At 40.0% G+C, this 16,866-nt stretch overlaps 1 protein-coding gene across 1 annotated transcript in view; it reads left to right on the top strand.

The window, feature by feature from the left end:
- Positions 1-7,228: 7,228 nt before the first annotated feature.
- Stk33 (serine/threonine kinase 33) overlaps positions 7,229-16,866 on the top strand; it is a 58,713-nt gene continuing 49,075 nt past the window's right edge. Inside the window, exons 1-5 of the mRNA XM_028768115.1 lie at positions 7,229-7,441; positions 8,212-8,322; positions 10,168-10,281; positions 12,495-12,599; positions 16,329-16,467. Coding sequence (XP_028623948.1) covers positions 7,229-7,441; positions 8,212-8,322; positions 10,168-10,281; positions 12,495-12,599; positions 16,329-16,467 — 682 coding nt within the window. The remainder of the gene's footprint in view (positions 7,442-8,211; positions 8,323-10,167; positions 10,282-12,494; positions 12,600-16,328; positions 16,468-16,866) is intronic.

Below are 16,866 nucleotides of genomic sequence, written 5' to 3'. Positions count from 1 at the left end.
TTAGTTAGAGAAGGCATCTTATGATCAATCCCAACTATGTGAATTTTGAATTTGGATGTCTAATTATGGGGGGTCTTAGACAAGCTCACAACCCCAAAACACTGATGTGAGACGAGTCACATCGATGGTCGAAGGTTTTAGGCTGTCGACGATGGGCAACGTCAAGGGACTCCGATGTGGGTGAAAGGAGGGTGAGGGCCCTGTCTTAGGCCATGTAGGCTGCACCCACTCCCAGCACCACGCACTCCTTTTCGGCTGCATTGGGTGGGCCCCTGGGAAGTGGACCTACAATAATCCCGTCATTGGGCTAACTCACAGCCATCCTAGTCCCTTGTAAATGTTCAATTTACCAACCATTTGTCAGTTTGGGGTGTAATATTGTCATAAAGGAAGGCTCCCCAATGTTAGCGGCCATATCAAGGGCGGCCTTGGTTTAGGAAAAACCTGTTGGCAATTTTTAATGTCTTGTTTTTTGAAGAAATACTTCTTCAGGTCTTTTACTCAGTTTTAAATTGGGCTAAGATAAATTGAACAAGTAATTAAAACCTTCCAAAAAGATAAGCCTATGACCAGATAACTTTATATCTAAATTTTACCAAATATAGAAAAATAATCACCAATATTTCTTTTTTATTTAAAAATCTGTTTCATATATTTTGATTGTTTCTTGTCCTCAGCTTCTTTCACTTCCCTATTAACTCAACTTAGATTTTTTTCTTCTCCCTTTCCAAAGACCCCACAAATCCACAAAAAAATAAAAATCAAAACAAACAAGTGAAAGGACCAATATGGTAAACCAAACAGAATGAAACAGAAAGTCCACAGAAACCATGGAGTGTGCTTTGTGACGGCCAACTATCCCTGTGCATGCAGCCTCCCCTGGAGTGTGCTTGGTATACTCAGGTACACTCCACTGAAAAAAACTGATTTTCCTTTTGCCTGTGGGTATCAATTGCAAATAGCTTCTTGGTTATGGACACCATGTCTACTTCCCCCTTTAGTGCTGGGACCCCCTTTGATTGCCAATGAGTTCTTAAACTCTTAAAAAAAACCCAAAAATACCCCAATACCTTTAAGTAGATTTTATTACACCAATATCTCTTTCATACGTAAGCTAGACAAAAATGCTGTATGAAACTATAAGCTGCTGTCTCTGACTGCTGATGCAAAATATTCACTAAAACAGTAGTGACTGAACTCAGCAACACATACACATGCTGACCAAGTGCGAGTCACTTTGGCACGAAAAGCTTGCTTAACATTTTCAGACCAGTCACTGTGACCTGTCACAATGACATGTGACAGTTAAAAACTACATCATCATCTCCTTTGATATAGAAAAAGCAAAAGTTCACCATTCTTTCTGGGTAAAAATTCTTAACAGTTCAGACATAGAAGGAAAACTTTTCAACATAAGAAAGGCATGAAAACACTATAGCTGATGTGATCAGTGTGAAGCAGCAGCACCTTTCCATTCTAATGAAGTACAAGACAGTCATGTTCACTCTCACTATTGTTTAAATTAAGTTTTATTAGTGTGTGTGTGTGTGTGGGGGGAAGCATGAGGGGGTAAAGGTACATGGGGTGCGCATGTCCTTTCATCTTTACATGGGTCCTGGGTTAAACTCAGATCACCAGGATTTACTGGCTGAGCCACCTAACCAGTACTCTCTCACCATTTCTGTTCAACATAGTCTTGGAAGTACCCATAAGAAAAAAGCATTTCTCTCTCTCTCTCTCTCTCTCTCTCTCTCTGTATGCGTGTGTGTGGTGTGAATGTATGTGAATGTATTATGTGTGAGTATGTGAATGTGCATGTATGTGAGTGTGTATGTGAACAAGTGTGTGTGTTGTATGTTGTGTGAATGTAAATATGTGTGTATGTGTGTGTGTGTTGTGCATGGTATATTCCTGAGTATGTGGATATGTTCATCTGTGCCTGCATATGTGAAGGCCAGAGTTTGACTTAGAGTATTTTCCTCAGTTGCTTTTCACTTGATGTTTTGAGAACTTGAGTGAGCCATTATTCATTGTGACAGACTGTTGAGCCAATGAGCTCTGCGGATGCGTCTGACTCTTAATTCCCACCCCCAATTTCCACCCCCACCCCCTCTGGCCCCAGCACCAGGGGTCACAGATACAGGGAACTGCACTTGGCTTTGGGTGCTGCAGATCTGAACTCATCTGCACAGCAAGGGCTTTACCCACCAAGCCGTCTCCTTATCCTTTGTAAACATGCTGTTAGGAGTAGTGTCTAATGAGAAGAAACTCAGCTGCAGTTTAAGTACACCTTTTCATTGTAAATCATTTTATAGATTTCTATAAAATTTTTCTGCTTCTCATTGTTGAAAAATAAAGCCCATAGCATCATCATTATTAGCACATTCATAGAGTGATGCCTTATGCATTTGACATGGGACTTTCTACACCTGCCAAGAAAAAACACTATTTGCCTGAACATAAAAGCTGTTATTCGACAATCTATTCCATTGCTCTGAGTCATTGATGGTTACAGGACTTATATTTATCCTGTAATGCAAAACATTTTCTTCTAGGTCTGAAGTAAAATTATTTCATAAAATGTATGCAGAAACATTCCAAATTATCTTTGTCTTGCTTCATGTACTTGAAAATTAAGTCAAGCATTTGTAAGATTGTTTTCTCTCTTTCTCCGTCTCTCGTCTCTCTCTCTCTCTCTCTCTCTCTCTCTTTCTCTCTCTCTCTCTCTCTCTTTGTGTGTGTGTGTGTGTGTGTAAATATGCATACATGTGTATGCACCAGTAGTTATCCTTCGGTGTTGTTCTCAGAAGCCATTGACTTTATGTTTATAAGATATGGTCTCTCACTGGGACTTGGGGGTCTCTGCTTAGGCTAGGCTGTCTGGACCACTTAGCCCCGGGATCCTCTTGTTTCTGCTCCCCAAAGCTGGAATTAAAAGTGTGCACCACAACACATGGATTTTCATGTGAGTGCTTGGGATTGAACTCAGGTCCCCAGGCTTGAGTGCAATGGCTTTACCATGGTTCCCTCTCCCTGCCCCTCTGGTGGATACTTTTTGTGTGCTGTTTCTCACACTTGCCATTGTCAGTGTAAACAACAAAAGCTGTTTCCTCACTGCTTTGATGAAAGGCTACACTTACTGGACTGACTTGTTTATTATATTCTAAATGATTTTAGGATATGCAGTACATATTACATTGTGTAAAAACAAGTATAACACTTAAAATTTTTTACTTTCATTCACAAATGAGATTGACTAATAGAATCTCTTCCATCTTATGAGGGCCATTGCCATGGTAAGATTTTGGTTATGTGAACTAGGTAGAATGGAGCTAGATGGCTACACTGTGCTCCAAAGTTGGTATGAAAACCACTCACTCGTGGTCCTAGTTAGGGTTTGCTTGCTGGGAAGACACCATGTCTAAGGTAATTCTTATAAAGGAAAACACTTAATTGGAGCTGACTTACAGTTTCAGAGACTTAGTCCGTTATCATCATGGTGGGAAGCACAGCCTCATGCAGGCAGACATGGTGCTGGAGAAGCCAAATGTTCTACATGTTGATCTGAAGACAGCAACTGTCTTCCACAGGCGGCCAGGAGTAAGGTCTGTCTTCTGAGCTGGGCAGAGCCTGATCATAGAAGTCTACAATAGCTGCCTACACAGTGACGTACTTCCTCCAACAAGGCTATACCTCCTTCAGTAAGACCACACACTTCCTATGGGCAAGCATTCAAACACATGAATCTATGGGGAACAAACCTATTCAAACCACCACCCACTAACAAACAAACACCCACTAAGTGTGGGAATGAGCTCTTCTGTGACACTCTCTGAGTGGGGTGATCAATACTTTGAAGAAATTAAAGTGAGATGAAGAGATCAAGGGCACAGGCCTTCTGTTTCAGTGAGGTAGATATAAAAAGCCCCTCAAATGAACAGAAGCCACAGTGAAGTGAATGACAATTTGAGAGAGTATATCCTCACTGAGGAAGCAGAAGGAAAAGCCCTGAGTATAATCAGGAGCAGCAGAGTTAGCTACAAGATCAAGCCTGAGGGGTAGTAATGGGGCTTTTTATTTGATTCAACAGGTCTTAAATTTTGTTCCTTTAATCAAAGTTTTCTATGGACTGCTTGCTTAGCATTTTCTTTTTCTGGCTTTCACGAAGGCTTTAGAACATGTAGTTTCTTTTTGAAGTGCTTGTATATCTACGTATGTGTTTTTGTGTTTGTGCAGGCACATATGTGCTGCAGTGCATATGGCGAGTCAAGAGCTTTCCACCTTATTTGAGATGCTTTCTTGTTCACCACGGCCTATGCTGGGCTAGTTGGCCTTCGTGCTTGCATGGATTCTTCTTTCCCCACTTCCCATCTGGATGTAGGACTACTGGGGTTACAGATGTGTGTTACCATGTCTGCATTTATGTGGGTTATGGGCTCTAAACCCTGGATATTTACACCTGCATGGCAAGTGCTTTACCTACTAAGTCGTCTCTCCACTCTTCAGAACACACATCTCTTTTTGAGAGCAGTGGTGATGATATTGTATAAGTCACACAGCTATTCCTAAGGCCAAGATATAGGATGTTAAGGGGCACATTGCTACCTCTAACAAAACCAGGATTCTGTTAGTAAGGAAGAATAGGACAATAAATATTGGATAAACAGCTAGCAGTACCTTTTATAAAATCCTGTGGGCCTGGTGACTTCCAAGCTATACAGAGTGTTATATCAAGCACAACAAAATCGAAAGATTTCCAGTTTATTTTATGAAATGACTCAGTATCTCATCTCAAAAACTAATAGATATGTTTGAAAGGAAAAAAAGGTTAATTTATTAATATAACTGAAAACTCAAAATACAAACATGTTGTCTTTCCAGTATCCTAAAACAATAATTCATCAGAATCATTTAGAGTCCATAGTATAACAGCAGTAATATCAGAAGTGCCTTTAATATTGGGAAAATTAAAATATAAATCCAAATATAATATGACATATTAAAGGCCCAGTAATAAAAGATATGATAAGTAAAATTGATAAAGGACTTGACAGAGGTCAACACTTAGTTCTGGTTAAAAATCATCTTATGTATCATCACCTTGCCTTCTAAACCTCTGTTCATGCCCATAGACAAAAGCTCCAATCAACAGAAACTTCTTTCTAGTCCAAGGTACTGAGAATAAGCAAGAGTTGTGGGTTCAGCCCTAAATAAGATATTTACACCACTCTCTGTCAGGTTCAGGGAATATTTCAGAGGAGAGAGTGGACATAGGATGTGAGAGCTGAAAGACAGGGTGAAGGAGCTGTGAATGCCATCCGCTAGACTCAGTGCAAACATTGCAATCATCAGTTCACAACAGCAGTGAACCTGCCCATGGCTGGCCCTATCACTCAGTCATGGAAGGGCGAATAGAACCCACCCTTACTGCTGAACTGTTAGCTATTGATAGATTCTGGGAGGAGAGAACCCCTGTCTTCAGTTGTGTAGCCACCCCTGAGCTTGTCAGCTCCAACTAATAGCTCCAAACTCATGGTCACTCAGACAACCGTGGTTAAACTCTGGAGAAGGAGAGGATCATGGAACAAAATGGATAGTCATGAATGTGTGGAAACCTTGCTAATTAAGTTCACATGCTACTATTGTCTGGACAGTTTTCTTGAGGTCCACACAAAATGGATGACTTCCCTTTGCCAGCAGGGCTGCTCCTTCTCTGACATTGTCTGGGGATCCTGACCTCCAACATCCTATACCTGGGGAAGATGAAGTAGTGATTGTCAGACTCCAAGTTCAACTTGCTCTTTTCCCCTTCCCTCTTCCACTCCAACTCCTGAGAACCTGCCTTGCAAGTCCCTAGGATTGCTGGAATGCCTCTCCATTGCAAACAAGGGCATTTACAGAACTTCAAAACTCTAGCCAATGATTTTCATTTACCCTGAAAACTCCTTCCCACTCTCTAAGGTTCACCTGGTTCACCCCAAATGAAGTGTATGCATTCAAGCCCACCCCAAATAAATCTTGAGCAGGATCCTGTAGAACCCCACTTGTTCTGGACTTTGCTTTACCCTTCTAGTCTAGTGTGCAGTGGCATCAATTGGAGGGTGTGGAATCACGGCTGGACCCCAAAATGCATACCATACCACACATGAACATGAGAAAGAAATGTATAGGGGAAGGAGTAAGGGGAGGCAGGTTGTAGAAACAGGGAGAAGGTAGGGAGTTAGAGTGATCATGCATTTGTACCTGTATGAAATTGTCAAAGAACAAGTGTACTTAATAAAAAGAAATAACTAGCCCTAAGTATCTGAGACTAGAAATATAATTCTTTAGTAAATTAAGAATATTTAATTTCCTACGCTAGCAAGTTTATTCCACTTCAAAGGATAAAAGTATATTTTATACCTCCCAAGCCAGGTTAAGCTGCCTATAAAATATACTTTAAAAGAATATCTGAACTAGGGTGACATAAAGCCACAACGATAGGTTCCCTTTTGCTTCTGCAAGTTTCCCAAGGCATTCTCCAAGATGTGTCATGGGGCTCATTCTCTTTTTCCCTCTTCAGCTCCTACCTCTCCAGCTCATGCAAGCCATGAACGCAGCTTGGTAGAGTTCTGTAAATACCAGTACTAAACTTAAGAAAAACATGTACCCATTTATTCCCCTCTAAAAGTAAGGCTACTTTTAATATTTTAATATTTCCTTTGAACTTTTACAATTAGATAGTTTTATGAAATCAAATTATTCTTTTCCTTTAGTGAAGTGTATTAGAGATATTTGCTGAGATCATTAGCTAGTAGGCTAGAGCCTTAAATTATGAAACCAATATGATCTATACCAATATTTTTAGATTTTTAGCTATAATCACAGTAAGAAATAAGCTAGGCTTATTGTTGTTGGTAGTAACCATGTTATGGTCCAGTTTTATTTTAAGTATGAACTTCTCTTTCATAAGTATGAATAATTTAAGTTTAAGTATGAATAATTTGGTTCTAGTTTCTAGTTTTCCTGAGATCGTCAGGAGGTGATGGAGTAGGGCTTTGCTAAATGGTGCCTTCTTTTCTGCCCACAGCTCCCATGTGTGAGGTGCAGGACCTCATTAACCCAAGGACTTCACCAACAGGAAGCTGCATTCTTCACCAGAAACCCACCACATCCCTTTTGACCTGGTTTTCTTTTTCAAAAAGTGGAAACATTTCTTTTGAGTTATTTTTGTTTCAAATTTAAGCAAATGGCTGACCATGGTTTGGATGACATACCTACAGCATGCCCCCACTGTGCATCTTCTCGGGCTGGTCTACTTTGTGTGTGTCCAGCTGGCAACTCTCCAGTTCTGGTGGTGGAAATGTCACAGACATCGAGTATTGGTAGTGCAGAAATTTTTGCTTCACAAGATAGAAAAAAAGAAAGAAATGCCAGCAGAGAATCTTCTCTAAAAGATTTGGTAAATATTGAAGATTCTGCAACACAAATTGACAGCTCATTCTCTATTCCCAACTCGAAGTCACTCCTTATCCTATCAGCCCTTGTCAGCCAATCCGTTGCCTTTTTAGAGGTCTTAAAGAAGACGAGCAAAGGTGGTTAGTTACATGTTTTATGATACCTTCAGTCACTGTCAAAATTATTTCTCAGGATCCCAAACAGTTAAGAAACAGTTAAGAACAGTTAAGTTTGTACAGGAAAAAAAAAAACTTCTTTTCCAAGTTTAACTAAATAGGACTTTTTTGATCATTTTCTTCAACTGATACAGAGTAAGATTTATGACAAAGGTTAATGTGTAAACTGTAGCTTCATTACCTAAAATTAACTTCTAGAATATAAAATATACTTTACAAGGCTGGTTCACATGATTTTCAAATAATGAGTGGATTCCCAGCCAAACTGGTTTGGCTGTATTCATCTGTGTGAAGAGCACAGCGGGGATCGTAGACCATCTTGTATAAGTCTGGTGACAAGGGACAGTAGGTTAGGGAAAGTCAGACTCCGATTCTTCACCTGAACCTTCTGACACTTGCAGCTTCACTTGAAGATTTTCTTTGGCCTAGTGGCCCGAGACTTGTACTGTACTCTGGATTTCAAAACAATAGTCAATTATTCTGTATACAGTAAATGCTATATGTATGCTATCCATTAAAGCTTATCACACTTAGAGTTCACCATTAAAAGAATATTTCATCTTAAGAGTTGTTTTTCAAAATTATCTTTTGGCCCTAGTCCATAAGAACTTCAAATGTGGAGAGAAAACCTCAGCAGCAATGGAGTCGGAGCAATGTCACAGAAGGAAAAGTACCGCACATAAGAATGGATAATGGCTCGGACATCGAGGTATGCAGGAGGCAGGCTGAAGCTACTGAAGAGCCTGGGGTTTCTTCTTTCTAGCAGTTTTTTCATCTTTTTAACAAAATTTACTTATTTTAATTTTAAAAATTTCACAATATATTTTGACAATGTTTCCTCCCAGATCACCACCTACCCACTCAGCTTTATCTTTGTTCTTTCTCTGCCTTTCAAAATAAAACAAACTCCCACAAAGCACAAATGCCAAAATAAACAAAGACCCAAAAGACAAAGATATGAAAAGTTCATATACACACACACACCAATAAAAACAAACAAACAAACAAACAAAAAAACAAACCATGGATTCCATTTTATGTTGGCTAAGTGCTCCTGGGCATGGGGCCTTCCCTGGAATGTGGTTGATATACGCACAGTGACAGTCCATTTGGAGAAAACCAACTTTCTCTTTGCCAGCAGGTGTCAATTGCAAATAGCTTCTTGGTTAGGGGTAGAATTTGTGTCCACTTCTCCCTCTTCTTATGGGTGTTGCCACAGTCCCTATAAATTCATATGTAAACCTAAGACTAGAGAGGTCATGGGCCCTATGGGAAAACCTAAATCTCTCATTATGCTAAAGGAATATAGCAGTAAAATAAGTTCTGATGCCATGGCGCAATTCCCATAGGTAAGAGTCTCACTCAACCCTCATCTGGGAGGCATCTTGCAGAAACGGGAATTAGCACAGAGACCCATGACTGGACAATGTGCTGAGGTAGTTGGAGCATTTAGTTCTAATGTGATGTCTTCATTAAATCCATCCCCTCAAGGCTCAGGGATCTATGTGGAAGAAGAGGCAGAAAGATTATAAGAGCCAGAGGTGATGGATGACTCCTAGGAAAGACACACCAGACCCAAGCTTTCAGGCTTCCTCTAAGCCAATGGTTTGTGACAGAGGCAATTGAAAAGTAAACCTGAAGAAAGGAAGTAAAGACCGCAATAAAAATTTCAAGCACATTGAAATTTTTACCAAAGGAATTGCAGACTTACTTCCTGCTCATGCAGGGCTGAGGGATCTCACCGAGACTGGGGGCAGTTGAACTAAGAATCTTTTCCTACAGGCAGTAGTACACTTTTTGTTCAGACTTGTTGATGATTCAGAGGCCAATTTTGCATAGCTCATCTGCTCACTGCTTTTGTCACCTCTCCATTTTTCCAGTTTAGATAAATACCCTCACCATTCTTTTCAGGGTTCCAATTAATATAAAAGTATGAAATCAGGACTGCAGAGATCGCCGTTTCAGTAAAGTGCTCTCAGGGCAAGCATGAGGATCAGAGTTGGATCCCACTCCTGTGTAGACAGTGGGGTGCAGTGGCACCAGTAGCTCCAGGGCTGGGGAAGAGGGAGAGAGAGATGTAAGCAGCAGGAAAAAGGAGCTTTGACTCAGCTGCCTGACCCCACAGAGGCTTCCCTGGTGGTATTGCCCCAGCAGGTGTCCCATGTGTCCTGGGCCCTGGGCATGATGGGTTCAGAAACTCTCTGTACTCTGCTGATGATCTGCATCACAGGAACTTACGAATGCTAATCCTCAAGAAATGAGAAGGAGTGAGCTGTGTGGTTTTTATTTTGCACTGTGAACCAGAACACTGCTGTTGGCCAAACCAGTTCATTCTGTCTTTGAAAACAAAAGCTAAATGATAAATCAGAAAGATTCTTGGTTTAGATCAGTGGTTCTATGGAAGCAAATGCGTAGTGTCTTGATTTGATCTTACCCTAGAACAGAATTCCTCTTCCCTCGGCAGATATCTTCCAGTATTGTATGTTTATTCTTAATGCCTGGTGAATGCCAAAGAGACAGAGGAATTCTTTTTTTTTTGTTTGTTTGTTTCCAGGAATTCTATACCTTTGGAAGAATATTGGGACAGGGGAGCTTTGGAATGGTCATTGAAGCTATAGACAAGGAAACGGGAGCAAAGTGGGCAATTAAAAAAGTGAATAAAGAAAAGGTGAGGCTTTCCCATGTGGCATTCCCAGGGTACAATGCCAGGGTAGGGTAGGGGTGGGCAGTGTGGCTTCCCTCATTAACCCAGGTTGTGTCTTCCCTTGAGGACCAGGACTGGACTAACTGCTGAAGTATGGGGACTACTCTATTCTCTTGTGATGGCACTAGTTCCTGTACTCAGGCAGACTGGTACTGTCTGGAAAATGCAAAAGCATCAACAGAACCAGTATAATTAAATATGTAAACTTTACAAGTAAATTTGAAGTAAAAACTAGTGCTCAGGATGTGTAGGTATAGGTCTATAAGCATGAAAGTCTTAGCTGGAAGTAAATCCTGTTGCCCCTCCTGAGTTGTTTGATACACTTTTCTTCTATTTTCTCATTTAATTGTGTTTCCTTACTGTTGGCCAATCCTCCTTCCAGTCTAGTCTACTGTCCCTGTGTCCCTGATGACTCTTTCTGTGTTAGTTGTTGGCAGAGGACTGGGCTTCTCTTTAAGGTAAAATCTAAGACCTCAAACTTTACGTCAGTTCATTATCAACTTTTAAAAATTTTTCTGTCTGAATAAAGAAGCAAAATGACACCATTATGGTGTTTTCTTCTTGTATTTGTGATAATAAGTATTGGAGCTATAAAATTAAGCAGTAACCTATATGCATCTTTTAATTGTAGTAAGTTCCTGAGTTTAATGAGGTGACATGTCAACTTTAATAAAGCAATTAAGACCCCTTTTAGCATCTTTTATAGTTCTTTTGAAGCATACTACAGGGCTGCCTGGGATGCTGCTTCTTTGCTTTTTTGTTGTCAATAGAGCTAAAGGTTCAGTTTGGGGAGTATAGCTGCAACTTTAGGAACTACTCTTTCATTCATGTACTGATATTGGCAATACAGTAACTAAAGTAGTAAAATAAATGATACCTCTCAATACAGGAACTGGACAATATATTATTGCAGTATGTCCAGGTCAAGACATTTGGGGAAAGAGGTGGGAACAGATGAATAGCAGAACAGTTTCTAACTTTCCAGATCTACCCTGCAGAAATTTTCACTCCTCGTGATCACTATTTCTCTGAACCTCTAGGCTAATCTTAAAATGTGCCTTTATTGTACATGAGCGGGCTGTAGCAGGGTGGTCAGTATCTTCCTCACTCAAAGTGAAGGCTGAACAGGAAAAAGAACTGGAATCAAGAATACCCCTAAGTAAATTTTTTTTAAATTTTAAAATAATTTTAGAATATGTTTGCTTTATAATCAGTCTATTTTCTCAGGAATCATTATGTACTTTCCCAAACTGGAGCTAAAGGTGTATGCAGAAATCAGTCCTTTGTTACCTCTTTTAAGAATATTTTTATCTTGAGAAAAGACCCATAAAGGAGGAGAATATTTATCTTCAGATAATGGCAATTCCAGGATCAGGAGAGTAGATGATCTGGGCCAGAGTTGGAGAAGATAGAGAGCACCCTCGAATTTTCTAGATGATTAGACAGTCTTGCCTACATCTCAAGGATATCCATGTGCTCCCTGGAAATATCTTCATTTTACCCTTTGTCCCAGGCACAGTAAGGCTTAGATATTAGGAGACACATTGGGCTTGGATTAGTCTTAAGGCAAGGTCTCTGCCTCTCTTTTTCTCCTCAGTTAATCAGAGAGACCTGGAAGTAACATAAATACTAGATTAATTGTAAATATAATATGATACAATATGTCACATATGTATTATATATGTAAATTAAATCAAAACGAGACAACAACAAAAGGAAATTTTTTTGTTGTAAAGCCATCCCTGATTGAGATCCCAAGAAGATTTTGTTTTTATTATGCTGATGCACCAGGATTACTGTGATTGAAAGAAATATCAAAAAGACACTAAAATTGGAATGAAGGCCAGAGGCTATATTTATCAAATTTATGGAAACAGTTCAAGAGCTTGACCAAGGCCAAGTGAAATACAACTTGAAAATGGGCTAAGAAAAGAAGGGGCATAATTTGATCTGATTTTGGAATGGGAGATCCACTTCTCCATTTCTCTTCAGAAAGGAACAGGTCTCCAAGGGCTATCAGCTCAACATGACATAACGGTTTCTTATCTTTGTCTTTCCAATGTGTTTTAAGAAAGATACTATTCAAAACTGCAGGAAAGGGTATAAAATAGCTAACTTTCATACTGAGGAAAGTTGGAGCGGATTCCCACAAGCAACCTGTTTCTTCATTGATTCAGGCTGGAAGTTCTGCAGTGAAGTTACTCGAGCGGGAGGTGAACATCCTAAAGACTGTCAAACATCAACACATCATCCACCTGGAACAAGTGTTTGAGACGCCTCAGGTAAAGTTCCATCAGGAGCTGCAGTTGGAAGGTTGTTATTATTACAAAATGAATATCATTCCATTCCAAAGTAGCCCTCTGGGGCACAGTTGCTCATGTCCTTGGCAAAAATATGTCACTAGAGATTGATGAGAACATTCTGAAGGGCTTCTGTTATTGATTGTATAATTAGGTGTGTAATGATTAGATTGATGTCTTTAGTTACATGTTGTAACTGAGTGACACATTAGAAACAAATGTTCAAAATTAGAAAAACATCATGCAAATCAAATAGCAAGTAGAGCTTCCTCAGAGATGGCATCCTTCCCCAGTTGTCTTAGTCCATATACCATAGACCATTTGATTATTGGCATGATTTTGCAAGGTTAGCTTCAAAATAAAATTGACAAGGTTTACTTAGCATGGTGTAAAAAATACTTTCTTTCCTTTTATTTTTAAAATTATTTTTCTTTTATACACTATATCCTGACTGCAGTCTCCTCTTCATTCACTCCTCACAGTCTCCCCCACATCCCCTCTCCCCCAGATCCACTTCTCCTCCATTTCCCTTCAGAAAAGAGCAGGCCTCCCAGGGCTATCAACTACACACTTTTTAAATTTTTTTTTTAGTTTATGAATTTGGGCATCACTTCCACTACCTAGAAGTAGTGTACTAGATAGGTTAGGCATGTGGACAGATTATGTGTTTCTTTAAATCCTAATTCTATTACTTATTAGCCATGAGAACATAGTCAAGTTATTCAACTTCTCTCTGAGCAATTGTCTCACCTGTGAAGTGCTGAGTCATCTGACTATTGAGATCAAGCATCTTCCTACCCTCGAGGCCTTGCTGCTGTGCTCTGTACACTCTATGCGGCCACTTCATTCCACAGATATCCCTCTCATCTCATCATCTCTGACAACTCTTCTTGCCCTAGGATGTGGCAACTCTTCCAAGGGTAGGACAATCATGGGCTTGCCTCATGGGCTTCTTTCTCTCAGACAACACTACTCTATGATGACAAATGCTAATGTCTGAAAATTATGTTTTATAAGTGTTTCCATTTAACTTGTTTAAGCAGAGGGGCAAACTAGTCTGTTACTCTACCACCTGTAAAAGCAGGAGCCCAAATACTCAAGAGTTTGAAGGCAAGAGAACTGGTTATCTGTGGATATCTTTTTCTATATTGCTTGAGTTTGATTCACATGAGCTAGATCTATAAACACACACATGTCTAGACTTTGCTCTGAAACTATTCTGAGGAGATGGCTGTCTGACTGCTGTACATTGCTGATCAGCCACTCAGACTGTGTAGTGGTTCCCTGTAAGTCTAATAGACTCAGGAGTACTTTATCACTATAACTTTGATCAGCATGCGTTTAACATTTTTAAAAGATTTATTTTTTATTTTATGTGTCTATGTACTGCCTGCATGCAGAACCCAGAGACTAGAAGAGGGCGACAGACCCTCCCCGAAACTGCAGTTACAGATGCCTGTGAGCTGTCATGCATGTGTTGGAAATGGAACCTGGGTCTGGAAAAGTAGTCAGTGCTCTTAACAACTGAGCAGTCTGTCTGGCCCCTCATGCATTTTAAAATTGATGTCAATTTGTATCATAACTATTGCTAATGCAACCTCCCCTTCTAAGTACTCCACTTACCATTTCATGTTCCTAGCCACCCTGTAGCGCTGTCAATGAAAAAAAAAAGGTATGACCCAGCTCAAAAGCTTATTTGTCAGATGTTACAGACACTTTAAAACCTAAAGCAGCCTGAAATTCAGTGAATCAGAATTGTGGGTCTATGAAGAAAGATATTTACCTCTCTTCCTGTTTTAGTGCATACTGCCTGAATACAGACGTTGTATTAGCAGCTATTACAAGAACAGAATCAGACCTCCAAATCTTCAGAGCAACAAGACTCTAGAACATATGTTAGAATGGAAACATGGAGGGTAATTGTGTCTGATGACAGGGCCCATAAAAAAGGCATGCCTTTTAGTTGAGTAGACATCTTTGACTCAGTAAGTGGCTTTACTGTGGGATATCTAAAGACATCTTACTATGCCTCAAAAGGAAAGACAGACACAGGAGGCATTTCATCCCTGCCTCCTTGTCACTGTACCCACTCATTCACTGAGTCCTGGTGTCTATTCTTGGCACTTCTCATGTATTTTTCTCCCCTCTGTGATGGTTAATATTTAAACCTGATAGAGTCTAGAATCATTGAGAAGACAAACCTCTAGGCACACTTGTCAGGGATTATCTAGATTAAATGAGCTTTTGGTCATGCCTATGAGGAATTATCTTAACTAGGTTAATTGAAGTGGGAAGACCCACTCACTATGGGCAGCATTATTTTATGGGCTAGGGTACCAGACCGAATAAAAAGGAGAAAGTTGGGGTTAGTGAGAAGACTTGGTGGGCAAGGTGCTTGTATCCAAGAATAATGACATGAGTTGGATCTACATTGTAGAAGAGAACCAAGAACTTGTCCTTTGATCTCCATAGGTATGCTGGGGCATACAGAAACATGTGCATCAGTTTTAAGATTTTAAAATCATTTTAAAAAGAGAAAGCACGCTGAGTACTAGCTCTCATTGTCGTCTGCTTTTTGCCTGTGGATGCAATGTGGTCAGTTAGCTCAAGCTTCTGCTGTGCTGGCTTTCCCATCATAATAGACTGTACCTTGAACTGTGAGCCCCTTAAGTTACCTTTTCCAGGATACTTTATCACAATAGGAAAAGTAACTGAGAACCTACCTCCCTAAGTGTCCAGCCTGTGCCTCCCAGGCGCCCCCTGGTAAGATGTACAGCCTGTGACCTCAGCCTGGCCTTCTGCCTGTTTCTGTAGGGCCCATAAATGAAGTTTTCTACATTTCCAAATAAATGACAATATTTAAAAGACTAATATTTCATAACATTAAAATTACACCAAACTCGGCTTCCTGCGTCTGTAAGTATAGCATTGGACTGTTTATGGCTGATGTCAAGGCAGCTGCTGACTGTACTGTTGTAACAGAGACCATGTCACCCACAGAGACTGCGGGTGTTTACTCTTAGGTTTGGTCTTTATAGAAAACTTTTGCTGAGTCCTGATGTAAATTCATATTGTGGTGTTCACCTAGAAATGCAAAATTGACATATATAACTCCCACCTCAAAACTCTGACTTAAACTCCTCCCAATGCCTTGTTTTATAAGGGGCTTGGGAAGGCCACAGTCTTGAGCTTGTTATCCAAGGCTCTGTACAAACTTGTTCCAACCTTTCCCTCTTAGCTTCACCCTTCACCATAACCTCTTTCTACCCCACAGCTTCCAGTATTGTTAGTGCAGATCTATGCGTTATTTTAACGCTGCTCTGTTCCAGGCTTTAGGGGCTTTGTACGCTGGCCACCAGCTCCACCTTCCCTTCCCTTCTCCACTTTCCCTTCCCAGCGATGACTACTCACACATTAGTCTGAACCCTTCTCAGTGAGCATTCTTTATGAAGAGGCTGCCTGTCTTCCACAGACACATGGCATGTTAGCTGCTGTTATTATATCATATGATAATGTAAATCTGCTGAGCTTCCTGAGGTCAGCACTCCATTGCTTGCCCCTCTGCTCCGCTTGTATTCAGGACAATAGCTTATATATAGTCGATAAGACATTTTCACATTAATAAATTAATATTGTAAGCATACTCTTGATACCTGACACATATAACTTTATAACTTTCTCTTGTTCTGCCTTTTAAATCTGTAATGTCAGAAAATGTACCTTGTGATGGAGCTTTGTGAGGATGGAGAACTCAAAGAAGTCCTGGATCAAAAAGGGCACTTTTCAGAGAATGAGACAAGGCTGATAATTCAAAGTCTTGCATCAGCCATTGCGTATCTTCATAACAAGGGTAAGAAGAGGACTGTGTTCACCACCATCTCCATTCAGGAAGATAGCACTGTGGTTTAAGTGCGATGGTTCTTAGGACTCATAATTACTTTGGTAGAGCTTGGTAATGCAAGAGGAGAACAAGTACATTTTCTACATTTTCCCTCTTAATTGTATTAATGAATGTTTTAATTAGCAACAAAGCAGTCATAAAATCACACTGTCCATGAAAAGCAAACAGTCATGACCATTCTTATTTTAGAAGTTTAAAATTGGCTAATATGATCAAAATTAAAGTAGATAAATCAAAATGAATTTCCCTGAAATATTTGTATACCAATGTCATTAAAAGTGTATGTGTTCTAGCATTGTCAAACAGTAGGCTTCAGTTTTAGAGCAGCTTGGGTTCAAAGCAGAAGGA

Source organism: Grammomys surdaster, unplaced genomic scaffold (genome assembly GCF_004785775.1).
Source record: "Grammomys surdaster isolate TR1022 unplaced genomic scaffold, NIH_TR_1.0 184, whole genome shotgun sequence".
NCBI lineage: Eukaryota > Metazoa > Chordata > Mammalia > Rodentia > Muridae > Grammomys > Grammomys surdaster.
The sequence above is the reverse complement of the archived record's forward strand: the minus strand, read 5'-3'. Positions and strand labels throughout refer to the sequence as shown.